The 13,425-nt window shown below is 33.9% G+C and overlaps 1 protein-coding gene across 1 annotated transcript in view; it reads right to left on the bottom strand.

Annotated features, from left to right (window-relative positions):
• LOC131071796 (cell number regulator 6) overlaps nucleotides 1-13,425 on the bottom strand; it is a 68,181-nt gene that overhangs the window by 34,312 nt on the left and 20,444 nt on the right. The window contains exon 2 of the mRNA XM_058007754.2: nucleotides 8,874-8,988. Within this exon, the coding sequence (XP_057863737.1) occupies nucleotides 8,874-8,988 (115 nt within the window). The remainder of the gene's footprint in view (nucleotides 1-8,873; nucleotides 8,989-13,425) is intronic.

Here is a 13,425-nt window from a genome sequence, read left to right as displayed (position 1 = left end):
AATGAACGAGGAACATGACATAAATAAGTTTTCTATTAAATAATAAGGGTACATACTAACCTTGTGTGTTTGCATTTACCCTAGTCTCTTAATTTGTGTGTAAGATACATCAAACCTATCAGTATAATCTTTAGATATATACATAATCAAATTGATGTAAGTGCCAACCATTGTGAATCTCATCCTAGGGATAATATTTTGATGTAATTATTTTTTTTTCCTTCTAATATCTTAATGTTAACCTTAAAACAATATCTTATTAAATGAATTTGGCAGAATGGCTTGTTTAGTTCTCTCTTTTTTTCTTATTCTCTAAGAATGGACTTTGATGAATTTGTTTCTAATATTTATTTGTATCCTTCAAACTAAAGTGTGTGTGGAGGAATTATATGATCCTCGCATATCTATATTGCCAAGTATATCCTTTCTATTAGGAAGAAATCTTTAATCCATAGAATCAATTAAAAGTGACAGAGAGTTTGTAGATGAAGTTACAGGCAGTCAAGTCCATTTGACCTTTTTGGGACTTTGAGATATATATATATATACACACACTAATGAATAATGTATGAAATCTTGAACAGCAAGCCATGTAAATCATGATAATTCTGTTCCTTACGGCTGCCAGGGGTGTTCTTCCTACGTAGTGAACAGCAGATTTGAGCCCTCCCTATGTTAGAACTATTATGCTTATCATCTAAAATGATAGAGGATGATGTACTGATAAAATCTCATAGAACAACGATAGGAAAGATACATGGATGTGTTTACACATATGGTAAAGAAATTTGAGCTACAGTTGTGCATATGTCCACAATTTTATTCAGATCTGAATCACTAATTCCCACATAACCAACATAGAGCACGCATTCAAAATAAGGAGTGGATGTTAGACCCTACCTAGTCACACTGAGCTCCAGTTGAGGATTGAACGAGTCAACTCGAAAAGGTGAACTCCCAAATCACTGCACCAATTCTTTGTCACCGGATCCTCCTGGCATCAATAATCTCTCTCTCTCTCTCTCTCTCTCTCTCTCTCTCTCTCTCTCTCTCTCTCTCTCTCTCTCTCTCTCTCTCTCACCGGATCCTCCTGGCATCAATAATCTCTCTCTCTCTCTCTCTCTCTCTCTCTCACTCTCTCTCTCTCTCTCTCTCTCATTAAAAAATGCAATAGAGAACGGATGTTTCTAACAAAGAAGGAATGAATAATGGATAGCAGAAAAATGAATCTTTTGGAATGCAGAAGCTCCCCTCTTCTCTGCTGACTTATGGTGGCAAGAAACTTGAAACAAGAGCTGAACGAGGGTCGAGGATAATCCAAGTGCTCTCCCTTACTTATGGTTTGGTCATCCTCCTTTCTTGCCCAAAAATAATCAGAGAACTACTAATTTATGAAATGTGGCAAGTCCCTTCGAAATTAGTTGAACTACACTAGATGATGTGGTAGAAAGTTTAAGAGGTAACTGTTGTGATTTATTTGCCACGTCTCTAATAGGGCAAGTTTCTCAACATTTTAGGCTTGCCACATCTTAAGAGAGCATGAGAAATAGTTTAGCTTAAGTGGAGTTAAGTATTATTCATGTGGAAGAACTTACTCCAATCCTCCTCAACTCAATGTTCCTAACTGCCAGTGAATTTGCTGGTTATTGACACAATTTCATTATTGCCTCCTCTTAGTTTTGATCATAGTTATGGTAATATCTATCTTTATTTTGTGTTTTGTTTACTTAGTTTATTCTTATTTGCTACTTAGATAAACAATTCATATGTTTATTTAGATCATAGATTGAAAAAAATATATATAAAATGTCAATGTCTACTAGCAGTGATCTGGCCAATAAAATAAAAAATGCAAGTCCATATATGGAGGTTGTGACACTCTCCTACCTCTTTCCTAGCATTCTCTGCGTGATGAAGAAGGATCTTGGGTGCCTCTTATTATGCTTTAGGATGAAGTGAGCTTTTTAAGTGATCCTTTATTTCTTATTTCCTACTTTACTTTTTTGATATGTTGGTTTTTGCAGATTGCTTCAATTTTCTTCTAAAATGAGGGCTACAAAAGAGTTTAACACCTTGCCAATAAGGGAGAAAGAGATACACAAGGAAGATTAACCATCAAAGATAAGTGAATTTTTAATTTTTTCAACTTTTGAAGAATTTTCAAAAAAAAATTAAGTTTTGAACATCTTTAAAGAATGTCTATGCAAAGATTTCATTTGCATTTGATATAGCGTCACCTCTATGGTGACATACAACAATGATTGAACAACTCCTACCTATGAGGTTATCATTGTCATTTTAGCCAATGTAGAATTGAGTATAATAGCTTGTATAATTGAGTGAAAGCTCACCTATGGACTATGTCTAGCTTGGGAATAGGAATTTGTCAAGGGCCGTATAAAAAAGGGGGCATTAGAAGACTACATTCAGAAGAATGTGTTGCCTTGAGTGTTTTTGGCCACTTCATATCTTCAAGGAATCATGATGTACGTGCTCTTCAAGACAAGTACAAAAGAGATGTTCATGAATGGTGGTACATACATGGCCAGGGCTCTACTTACTTACAGCCTCTTGCAATTAAAGTTCTCTGTCAAGTATGTATATTTTTATTTTTTAAATCTTATATTTCATTAGTTGTTATATATTACAAAATTGCAATTTATAATCTGTGTTTTGTAATTGTAATATTGTATGCAAATTCAACAAGTTGCGAGTTCTTTAGCTAAGCAGAATTGGAGTGCATATACCATCCACTCAGCTAAGCACAACTAATTTGTTGCAAAAAAAGCAAAGTATTTGGTCTTTGTACACTCCAACTTGCATCACTTGTCATATAAAAGACCTGATAACAATGAGGGGGTGACAAAGAATTGGTATCTAACTCCTAAGTGTGCCAACTTAGATGTTGTAGTTGCACAGTTTGCCAAAGTCCCTATAGATGAGGCAGCTTTTGCAAATGACATGGATAGTGGGAGTAGCATTACAGCTGATTATGGTTCAAATGAAATTGAACCAAATGTTGTCTTTGGTGCTCTCAATGAAGAGCAATATGAAGATTATTAAATATTGATTGTAAATTTTTACTATGTATTGATATCTTAATTTGGGTAGATAGAGTGTAAACATTAGCCTTTGGGATTACTTCTTCCTTTTTGTGAGAGGAGATGACCTCATTGAATGAATGTTGTCTTGAAGAGTTTTGATCCTATAGTGTCGTAAATTGTCATCGGGCCAATTTACACCTCATGTTTGTGCCCCTACTTTAGCATGTCTCCACCTTATCTCCTATCCAGGTTCGTTCAATGCTTTAGCTCCAATTTTTATGCCATATATGCCTACCAAATGACTCTCTAAAGGGGTGTCCTCTTTGGGCCTTTATTTTGGTCCCTGATTGAGGAAGACCAAGGCGTTGGCGCCTTGGTCCCCCTCAATGAGGCCCAATTTTCAAGAGAAGGATGGGACCTATCTCTCCAGCGGGAAATGAAATTGGTGGCTCTATATGACCATTGGAGGTTGGCCTAATTGGTAAATTGACCTAGGATCTCATATATAAAAACATTTCAATTCAATTCAATCCTAAAACTCCAAGTGATCAATCCTTCATTCATGCATTGAAGCATTCATCATCAAGCATTTTCAGAGATCTTCAAGGCTGCATACTTTTCATTCAACCATTGTGGAGAAAAATTACATCATTTGTATGCAAGCATGTGTGTGCGATTAGAGTTTTGTCATGTTCATGCCATTTCATACAACATATGTGATTACATTCAAGAGGCAAAGCATCATTATCGGTCATTGCAAATCTGAGGTATATATTTCCATTGTTTATTTCAATATTTGCAATATTTCATTCAAGGTTAATTCCTAAACCAGGGTTTGACTTAGGCAAACCCCTATTCCCAACCTATTTCCCCTTCTTTTTGTGTGTAGGAAGCTAGTATGGAGCTACGATCTTCAAAATTGACTTTACTTACAGTGACAAACAGATCCCCCTTTGGAAAAAGAAAAGTGCGGAGGACCGGTGCGACAGGCCTACCGGTCCCAACATTTCAGGAGCTCCTTCTGGGAACAGATCCAAATACACTTACATTCCTCAGATCCAAGTTTGTGGCTCGATCTGACGACCGCAGCTCACTATTTACGCATAATTCCTTCAATTTCGGCACATTTACCCTAATTTCAGCATTTCAACAGTTCAACTTAAAAAAGGGCAATTAATTCAAACCTAGTAAATCCAATAGAATTCTCAGCCCTATCCTTGCTGATTTGTGGCTAGATCTACCAAATTTACCCCTCTTTTGAATGTAATGGTCGTTAAGTAAAATTTTAGTGGTTTTCATATATCTAATTGCGGAAACCCTAATATTTTTCACCATTACATTTTGGTTAACCCGACTCTTTACACCCTTTATTCTTATTTATGTTCTCGGATCTAAGAGTTTATGTAGTTTAAATTTCAAATTTACATTACAAGTTTAATTTCCAATTGAATTTCAAAAATTTAGAGGTTAAATCAACAAAAACCCTAATTTTTTATTCTAAAATTGAGCTTGTGGGTTGTCTAATTTGAATTAACTGTTTCAGATCTGATTTGGAAACATTTTAAATTTTGAATTCGCATTCATAGATCTTATTTTAATCAAATTACATAAATTTAGAGGTTTATTCATAAAAACCCTAATTTATTTTGGTAAATTGGATTTGTGGGTTGTGTAATTCATCACTTCGATTTTCAGAACTGATTTTAAACATTCATAATGTCACTTAATAGATCTGATTTATTTGTTATTTCACATATGATTTCATTGCTTTTTACTTACAATTATCATAATCATGTGTTGGATAATGGCTTCTTTCATTTCACATTGCTTCTTTTCATTCAAAGCACTTTGGCATATTGCATTTTTAGAGTTCCAAACTACTTCCTTTCAATCAATTAAATCTCAAAGCTTACATTTAAAATGCATGTTGTTTTATTATGATCTTTTTACGAAAATGCATTACATATATAGATCACCTATAAGCTTTTATAGATCCCAAACCTAGAGATGATGGCAAACCTAATACTTGTACCTCTCCTAGGGTATCTAATGTGAATGAAGAAAGAGTTAATACTCCTATCAATGATCTCTCTAATGGAGAGCAAGCATTGAAGAGCAACATGGTACCATCTTCTTCTCTTACACATACCCTAGCGCAAGGGGGGCAAGATCAAAATATTAGTGTTTCTATCTCACTAGATCCACCTTACTCTCCTAGAGCCTATCTTAGTCATCAAAATATTTGTAGAGAAGATAATGTTATGCATTTCATTCATGATCTATCTCCCAACATAACATTAAGTAAAGATGAGGCCTTAGATGATAAGGATCTTCCTTCCCAACCCATCAAAGAGGATATGCATGATGATAGAAAGGAAAATCTCCCTACACAAGATATTCCTTCTTCATCTACTTTTCCCTTTGCTCCTAAATACACTTACACCACAAATTTTAAAGATATCCATTATAATGTTCCTCCTTAATTAAGAACTTATAGGAGTGGCTATAACATAATTTCAAAACAAGGTTTTCGACGACAAGGACTTGAGAAATTTGAACAAGGAATTAGAGTCCCTATAAACCCTCCTACACAAGCTAATAACGAAGGTCTGGGAAATTATCATGAATCCCCCATGGATGATCTCCTTAGAATTCAAGATTTTAAAGATTACCTTGCAAGACATAAGACTTATCATCCATCTAAGGGTGCTTCTTCTTCGAAAACTCTTTTTTGTTCATATCATCAAACTCGTGACCATCATGCTAATGATTGTCCAGATTTTAAAAAAAGTATACAATAACTAATTGATAATGGAACTGTTAAAATCATCAATGACAATCCTTCCTCTTCCAACAACACTTGTCCTACAACTCAAAAGACTAAACCTACACCTATTGATGATCGAGAACAATTAGCAAATAGAATCTTTTGGAGATTGAAGTATGATAAGAATGTTGCTTTTCCTTTTGTAAAATTTAGCAATAAACATAAAGAAGGTAGTCAACATTGCCTTTTTCATCGTGGTGGTTCTCATTCTCTTGGAAAGTGTAAAGCATTTAAAGAATTTGTTCAGGAACAATATGATCTTGCTCGCATACCTCATACAACTAATCTTGCTCTTTTTCTTGGTGAAAAGGTAGTGCCTTAGCACTCCGTTCACCCTGCATGTTGCTCCTCACCCTATGACACAAGTAGTTAACTTAATTGGGCGCTAATTGTCATAAGAGGTGATGCTTTTTCAATATCAAACATTTTGGGGCAGCAACATGGTTCATTCTTGCCTCTATACTTGGGGGGCAAGAACCTTATCCTTTTCTTTCTCTATATCTAAATTGTCACTATTCCCTTTTGGTTGTATTTTTCATGTTTTGATATCCTTTCTTCCATGGAATGGTGTGTCTCTTATGGTTAATCTCTCCTTAGGGGAGTGTGATCTTTCATTTCAATTCTTTCCTTCTCTCTTTGAAGATTACCTCTTCTTTAGAGTTGCATTTTTACAACCAAAATAAGATTCAAAAGATGGAAAATCATGGTTGGCCTAAGCTGATTATGGGGGAAAGACTAGATAAAAGGAAGTAAACATGGATGAAACAAAATGACAATTGGATGAACAAATGGGACATTAGTATACAAGAATGCCCAAACACCAATGAAGAAATAAAAAAATTTGTGAAGGAAAAATTCAGGAGCAGTTTATGGACAAAACAAGGTGGACGTAAAACAGCCTATTATATCACAGAATTCAACCCCACAGGAGATCATGAAGAAAAAGCCTACATAGGAGCAAATATTAAATGGAAAGCTAAAATGCTAATGGCTCAATTAAGAACCAGCTCTCATCACTTGAGATGTGAAACAGGTAAATGGATGATGCCTAAAGAAGAGTGGGAAAAGAGGATATGCTTATTTTGCAACACAAGAGCAGTAGAGACAGAGTGGCATTTTGTTCTGGAATGCCCGGCTTATAGTGACATCCAGGTCATTTATGAAGACATTTTGAAAACAGACAATTTAAACACTTCGTTTGAAGAAACAAAACTCGAAAAAACAACGAATTGTTGATAAAAATTCACTGCAGAAGGGCAGTTCTTGAAAAGAGGTTACAGGCAGATTAGGATCGTGGTGCCCTGACTGTGTGGTGTGTGCTATCCGTGGGTCCCATAGGCTGCTTTGGCCTCGTGGACGTTATTAAAATCCTTCATTTCATTTCATTTCGTGTGATAAACTTTGCACCTTTTTATGTATAATAATCGTAGGTTACCATTTGGAGAGTCTTCTTAATTGCATCTTTCTGGGAAAACATTCTTTAACAAAAATACTCATATTTCCTTTAATGAACCATATCATTTGGAAAGCAAATACTGTCTTAGCGATATGTTAATGATTATTGACTTGGTCAGTCATTATGATATATGAATGTTTATTAATATTGACTTATTGCTTCCTTTTGTTTCTCAAACAAATTGCCACTTCTTATCACTGTTCTTTACTAATAAATTGCTGCATATTTATGGATCGCTGCTTTTCTGAGCACTATTAAATTCTCTTCAAAAACTAATCTAAAGACAATCGTTGCCTTTGATACAAGAGCTTCATCTTCCACTTAATTGCTGATATGTTGATAAAAGTCTTCTTAATAAAGTCACTGCTCTTTCTGAATCCCTTATCAATATGTCATTGTCCATTGCTGCTCTTCATTGAATAAACTTTGTTTTGTGCTATCTTATCTTTTATTTTACTGACTTTAACCATTCTAATTTATTATCTTCTAATGGCCTCATTCGTCAATAACTGTCTTAATACATATCTCTATCAAAGATAACTGTCTTCATTTTCATAAATATAAATGCCTCTTCTGCAGTCTATTTACTTATGAAGTTGCACCCTTCTTGAAACATGATCGATGTCTTAAATCTGCACTGACTTATTCCTCATCGTGGCTACTTGTAAACTTTTACTCTCTAGTCACTGTTCATAAGCACTGCTTGAGAATAGATAATACTGATCGTTGTCATTTCTTCTTTTGCGCATCGTAGCTTTATGTAGTTACTGACTTTAATTACAGTATTGTTATCACTGCTTATTATTCCCTTCACTGTATAATATCTTCTTTTTAATAAGATAGACTCAATGGTACTAATGTTATCCTTAATATATGCTTCTATATAAATGAATGATAATTGCAGCCTTCTATCAATACTTCAATTGAATCGCTGAAGTATTGTGCTAAGGAGATCGCTGAATATGGATATTAATAACTTCAATACAGATTGCTGTCTCTGCATTACTGTATCTTAATATGCCTTGAACATATATCATTATTTTAATCCAGCTTATTATAATCACTGTTTCTTTATGAAGTCATCTTGCATGTTCTTTACCAAATCTGAAACATATTGACTGGTCACATATTTAAACAATCTCAACTGATTGCCTTTGACATCAATGACAATATTTCCATCAGGAACAGCATGAGATTTCCTTTCTATTGCAGACTTGAGTTTGATTTGTATCTCAAAAGCTTTAAAACAAACTTCCAAATATATTAAAAAAATTCTACAGCGATAAAAATGCTCAATGAGAATCTCCTTGGATTCTAGAAGATAGAAAGTGACAAAAACAATGGATAAGAATGAAGATGGAAATGGACTATTACAAAAGCATTGGTACAGAATAAAATTTATATTTTACAACTATAAATTATAATAAAAGAAACAATAGGGATGCATAGTTTGTATTCCAATCTCTATCACAAGGGCAATCAAACCATTAATAAAGCAATGTAAACAAGGCACCCTGGTACTGTCATGGATCAGAATTGAACTCACAACTATCAGGATCTTCAGCACAGCCACAGATTCCAGTTGTCCAAGGTTCATTGGCAGGTGGCTCATAACTTTCAGGAAGTGGCTGCCCACACTCTCGACATCTGTGTACAACCAACTGTCCCATGTAAACCACAGCTGAATTTTAGCATAAGTTGTCAAGATAATTGAAGAAAAACAACACAAAAATATCACAAGAAACAGTTTAACCATAGCTGTTTAATAAAACAAAAACAGGTTATCATTTATAAAATATTCCATAAAAAACTTCACAATTTGTGTTCCCCTAGTCTGCATATACAAAATCAAAAGGCGACCATTTGCATCCCAATGTATAAATCAAAACTGCTACACTTGAAGACTTCCCCAAAAAACATTGAACCCTCAGATTCATATAAGGATTGAAACTTCATAATAGAGAATATGTAAATCTCAAATGACCATCAAACATTACTTTCTAGCGCAAAAATTCCAAAAAAACTTTCAACCTCACTACAAGGAAAATTAACCATTGTAGGAAAGAAACTCAAGAAAATTGATAGCAATCAACAAAATAGGCAATCTATGCAAACCAAAAGTTCAAACCCTGTTGTCAAAGTTATTACAGGAAGCACACACAAGAATGTTAAAGATCGTGAAGCTTTAAAAACTTTGAAGATAGAGAAACAAGAGTGACTAGCACAGGTTACAAGGATTTAAAAACTTAAGAATAAAACCTCAGAAGTCAAAAAGTTTTACAATAGCCCTCTCAAAGACTTCAACCAACCAAACTTTTAAAGAGAATTTAGATTCACAACACTTGGTAGACTTAAATGTGCTCAAAAAATCTCACTAGCAAATTCATTCCAAAAGATAACATCTCAACAATGGAGATAAGATTGAACTGCAAAGTACAATTGGCGAATTTAAACACTATTTAAAGCTGGATTACCTATGAGTGCGTCATCAAAATAAAAATCCAACAATACAATAACTAGTTAGATTTTGATGCAATGAAAATAAAAAGATTTAAGATATTACCATGATTCGTGGATGCAAATAGATGTACAATGACTGTCATAATTGACATATAAATCATTCCCTTGAAGTCCAGAAATATAAAAAAATCAAATTCTATAGAGATAATGAAAATTTAACCATAAACTCAGTACGACATATTCAAGTTAAAAATTAATGAGGAAACAATCGTTATTATTACACAGCATTAAGGAAACTTTTCCACAAAAACAAGGATGGCTTCTCAAACAATTTATCTCTTGGACTCCTACCCCAAATGGGCATGACCATCAAACTGAACTTGAACTTAATGCTAAACCAACATTCAGTTCCCCTACTAAATTATGCTACGATGGAAAACAAGTCAAAAAGTATGTTCAAGAACTATCACAAACACACAGGATACGTAAACCTCCCTTCAGCACACCGACCATATTTGGTCAAAAACGAAAAGGGGACCATGTAGATGTGTATGGATTAGAAACTTTGTATAAGATCACAACAAGAGACTGATGAGACATAACCACACAAGCTAGTGTAAGTTAATAAATATAGTTGCATGGATTAGTGTAGTTTATCAAAATTCCACTTGACGCATGATTTATTGTATATTCTTAAATGTTATGCATATCTCTATGCACATCTTCAGTCTCTTAGAAGCATCTCATACATCCTATGTAATCTTTATGTACATGATACAAATGAGTGTTTAATGTCCACTTGTTGAAATAGGATTTATTAATAAATAATAATAATAAATTAAAATATAAAAGAATAAAAATAAAAATTAATATAATTAAAATTTAGTTAAGTTTAGTGAATAGTCAAAAGGCATGAAATGAAAAGTTGTGACTCCCTCAAACATGAGATATAAAAGGGAAAGAAGAAAACTTCATTTGGAAAAAAGGGGAAAAAGGAAGAAAGAAGGGAGCAAAGGAATTAAGGAAGCATTAATGGGAAGAAGATAAGGAAGTGTCTCTTTCAAAGGGGCTGCAATGATGAAAGGTTGTGACCCTTTCGAAGGGTGGTAATTGTGAAAATTGCGACCTTTAAGAAGAGGTGTGACTCTCTCTCACATTGGAGGATATAAAGTGGAGAAGTATTCATTTGAGAAGGTAGGATCCATGGAATAGAACAAAATATCTGAGGTGTTAAAAGCAGATTTAGGACCAGACCTAAATCAGAATTATACGAAAATCAGGAAGAATGATATGAACATTTATCAAAGAGATCAGAACACAAATACAAATCAGCAAACAATAATAAAGAACGCATCAAAGGAAAAGAAGAGGAAACATCAAATCAATAATCAGAGAATCTGACCTGATGGAATAGAAAGGATTCTCATACACATATATATATCTGAGTATAGGTAGCAGATCATATTGATATAAACAGAAAACCTGTGCATTCTAAGAGGGAAACAACATCGAATTGAATCTGTCCAAATTACTACAGCAGACCGAATATACATAGCTTGCAGTAGTTCTACAAGTATCTTGGGCAAGATTTAGTGTCCTCCCAAAAGGGAACATTACAGAGTGCACATGTAGGACTGCAACAATCTCATGTTTGTCTCTCTCTATTTTTGTTGTAATTGTGCATAACATTCAATATCAAATTTTATTGATCATGGCCCTAGACCTAGTACTCTCAAAGGTTTCCATATTTTAGCCGTACTATATCTAACACCCTTTGGCCTCTCCCAGTCAAACCTAGTCTCCTTGATGGCTCTCACCTCTTACCCTCCACTAGATCTACTATTTTCAGCTACCTTAAGATATTGGAAAAGTTACTTCCACATTGGTGATGATCATTTTGGCACTACAACCATTTACTACACGGCAAGCATCTTAGATCTTAGTCAATGTTCAGTCATTTTGCTGCTTTTTGTTTTCCAGAAGAATTGCCTTTTGTAGTGAATATTTCTCCTAGTAAAAATGTTTTAATTAAAAAGATTCTTGCAAAATCTTTCAAACACATCTCTTTGAAACCTTTCCATCAAGATGCCACATTAATAATTCTAAGCAGCTGGAGGGATCTATTATCTTGTGAAGTTGGACTTCCCAAGTATCTGTACTATTTTATTTTCCAATCACAAATTGCAGAAAAAGATTAAAAGAAAATCATATTATGCTGTCTAGGAAGCAAAATCAAGGACCATTTGTCATATTGAAGATATTTTCAAGTCTACTTACATAGAGGTTTTCTTTTTATTTCACTCGATACAAAACCTTGGTGGATTCTCTTTCTTAATCTCATTTCTTTCTTACGAATCTGAAACCCTTGTAGCTTCAGAGTGAATTTGAACATTTTTTGAATCTGTGGACAATTTCCTCTATATTTGAAGCAATTGATGAGATGGTCATATGGGCTAGCATACTTAAATTAATTTTTTCAGTCACATAGAGTCATATTATATTCTTAAGTATTGTACACATCTCCATCCTCTTAGAAGCTACCTTATACATCCTTTGCAACCTAAATATGCTAATACAAATGATTATACAACTTGTAAACTTGCAGCAATCTCTTGTGTTTTCTTTCTGTCATTGCTTCAATCGTGCATATCAGATAAAAATATCCTCTACCCCAAACACAAGACCTTCTAGATTTCCTTTATTCAGGCACATTATTCTCCAATATACATTAAATAAGTGGTAATCACCAACTTAAATGTGTGGAAGCAGGCATCCCAAAAATAATGTTTGCAAGAGCTATTTGTCACCATAAATTCCTGATAATTCCATTTGGCCTCTATGAGGATGAAGAACATCTTACACTCTTACCTACGAATATTCAATATTAGAGAGTTCTCAAGATAGAAATGTCTATACAAATGAGGAAGAACAGAAAACCACCAAGAAAATATAATAGATAAAGGAAAATTAACAAGTCTTAGATAAGAGAATAAAAATAGATCCTATAAAAATAAAAGTGATACGAAATATTAGAACACCACTAAGCATGACAAACCTATAAGATTTATCTATTGATTTTCCAAGATACTAACCCCAACAAGACTTTTAAAAAAATGGGGATATTTCAATAGAATAAAACAGTGAAAAGTCTTTGACTTCCTTAAAAAGCACTAAAAAAACCTCCATCTCAATTGCACTAGATCCAACTAGACCATTCATATCTCATATAAATGATGCCACCCATGCAATAGGGGCTATCTTATGCCAAGATTTTGAACCCAAAAAAAAGCATAAGAATACTTAAAAATTGACAATGTCAAACAAAGATGCCCCATTTTTGGTCCCACAATTACAAACAATAGCATGTGCAATTAAGTCTATTTTGAGTCTATACAATCTATACAGTGTTTAACAAAGGGGAAAATTGTCGTTGCTGATCGCCTATTTGAGTATATTTGATCTTAGTGGTAAAGACAAACTTAAAAGACAAGATTGCAAAACAATAAGCAAATGATCAAAGTATTTCAAAACCTCACAAACCTTCCTAAGTAAAATGAACTTGACCAACTTAAAGACTAACATTCTTATAATTACAAGGATACAATTTTACATGACTTAAAGGCAACAATGATCCTCAT

This window comes from Cryptomeria japonica, chromosome 6 (genome assembly GCF_030272615.1).
Source record: "Cryptomeria japonica chromosome 6, Sugi_1.0, whole genome shotgun sequence".
Classification (NCBI taxonomy): Eukaryota; Viridiplantae; Streptophyta; class Pinopsida; order Cupressales; family Cupressaceae; genus Cryptomeria; species Cryptomeria japonica.
Note: the sequence above shows the minus strand (reverse complement) of the source record. Positions and strands in the feature narration are given on the sequence as shown.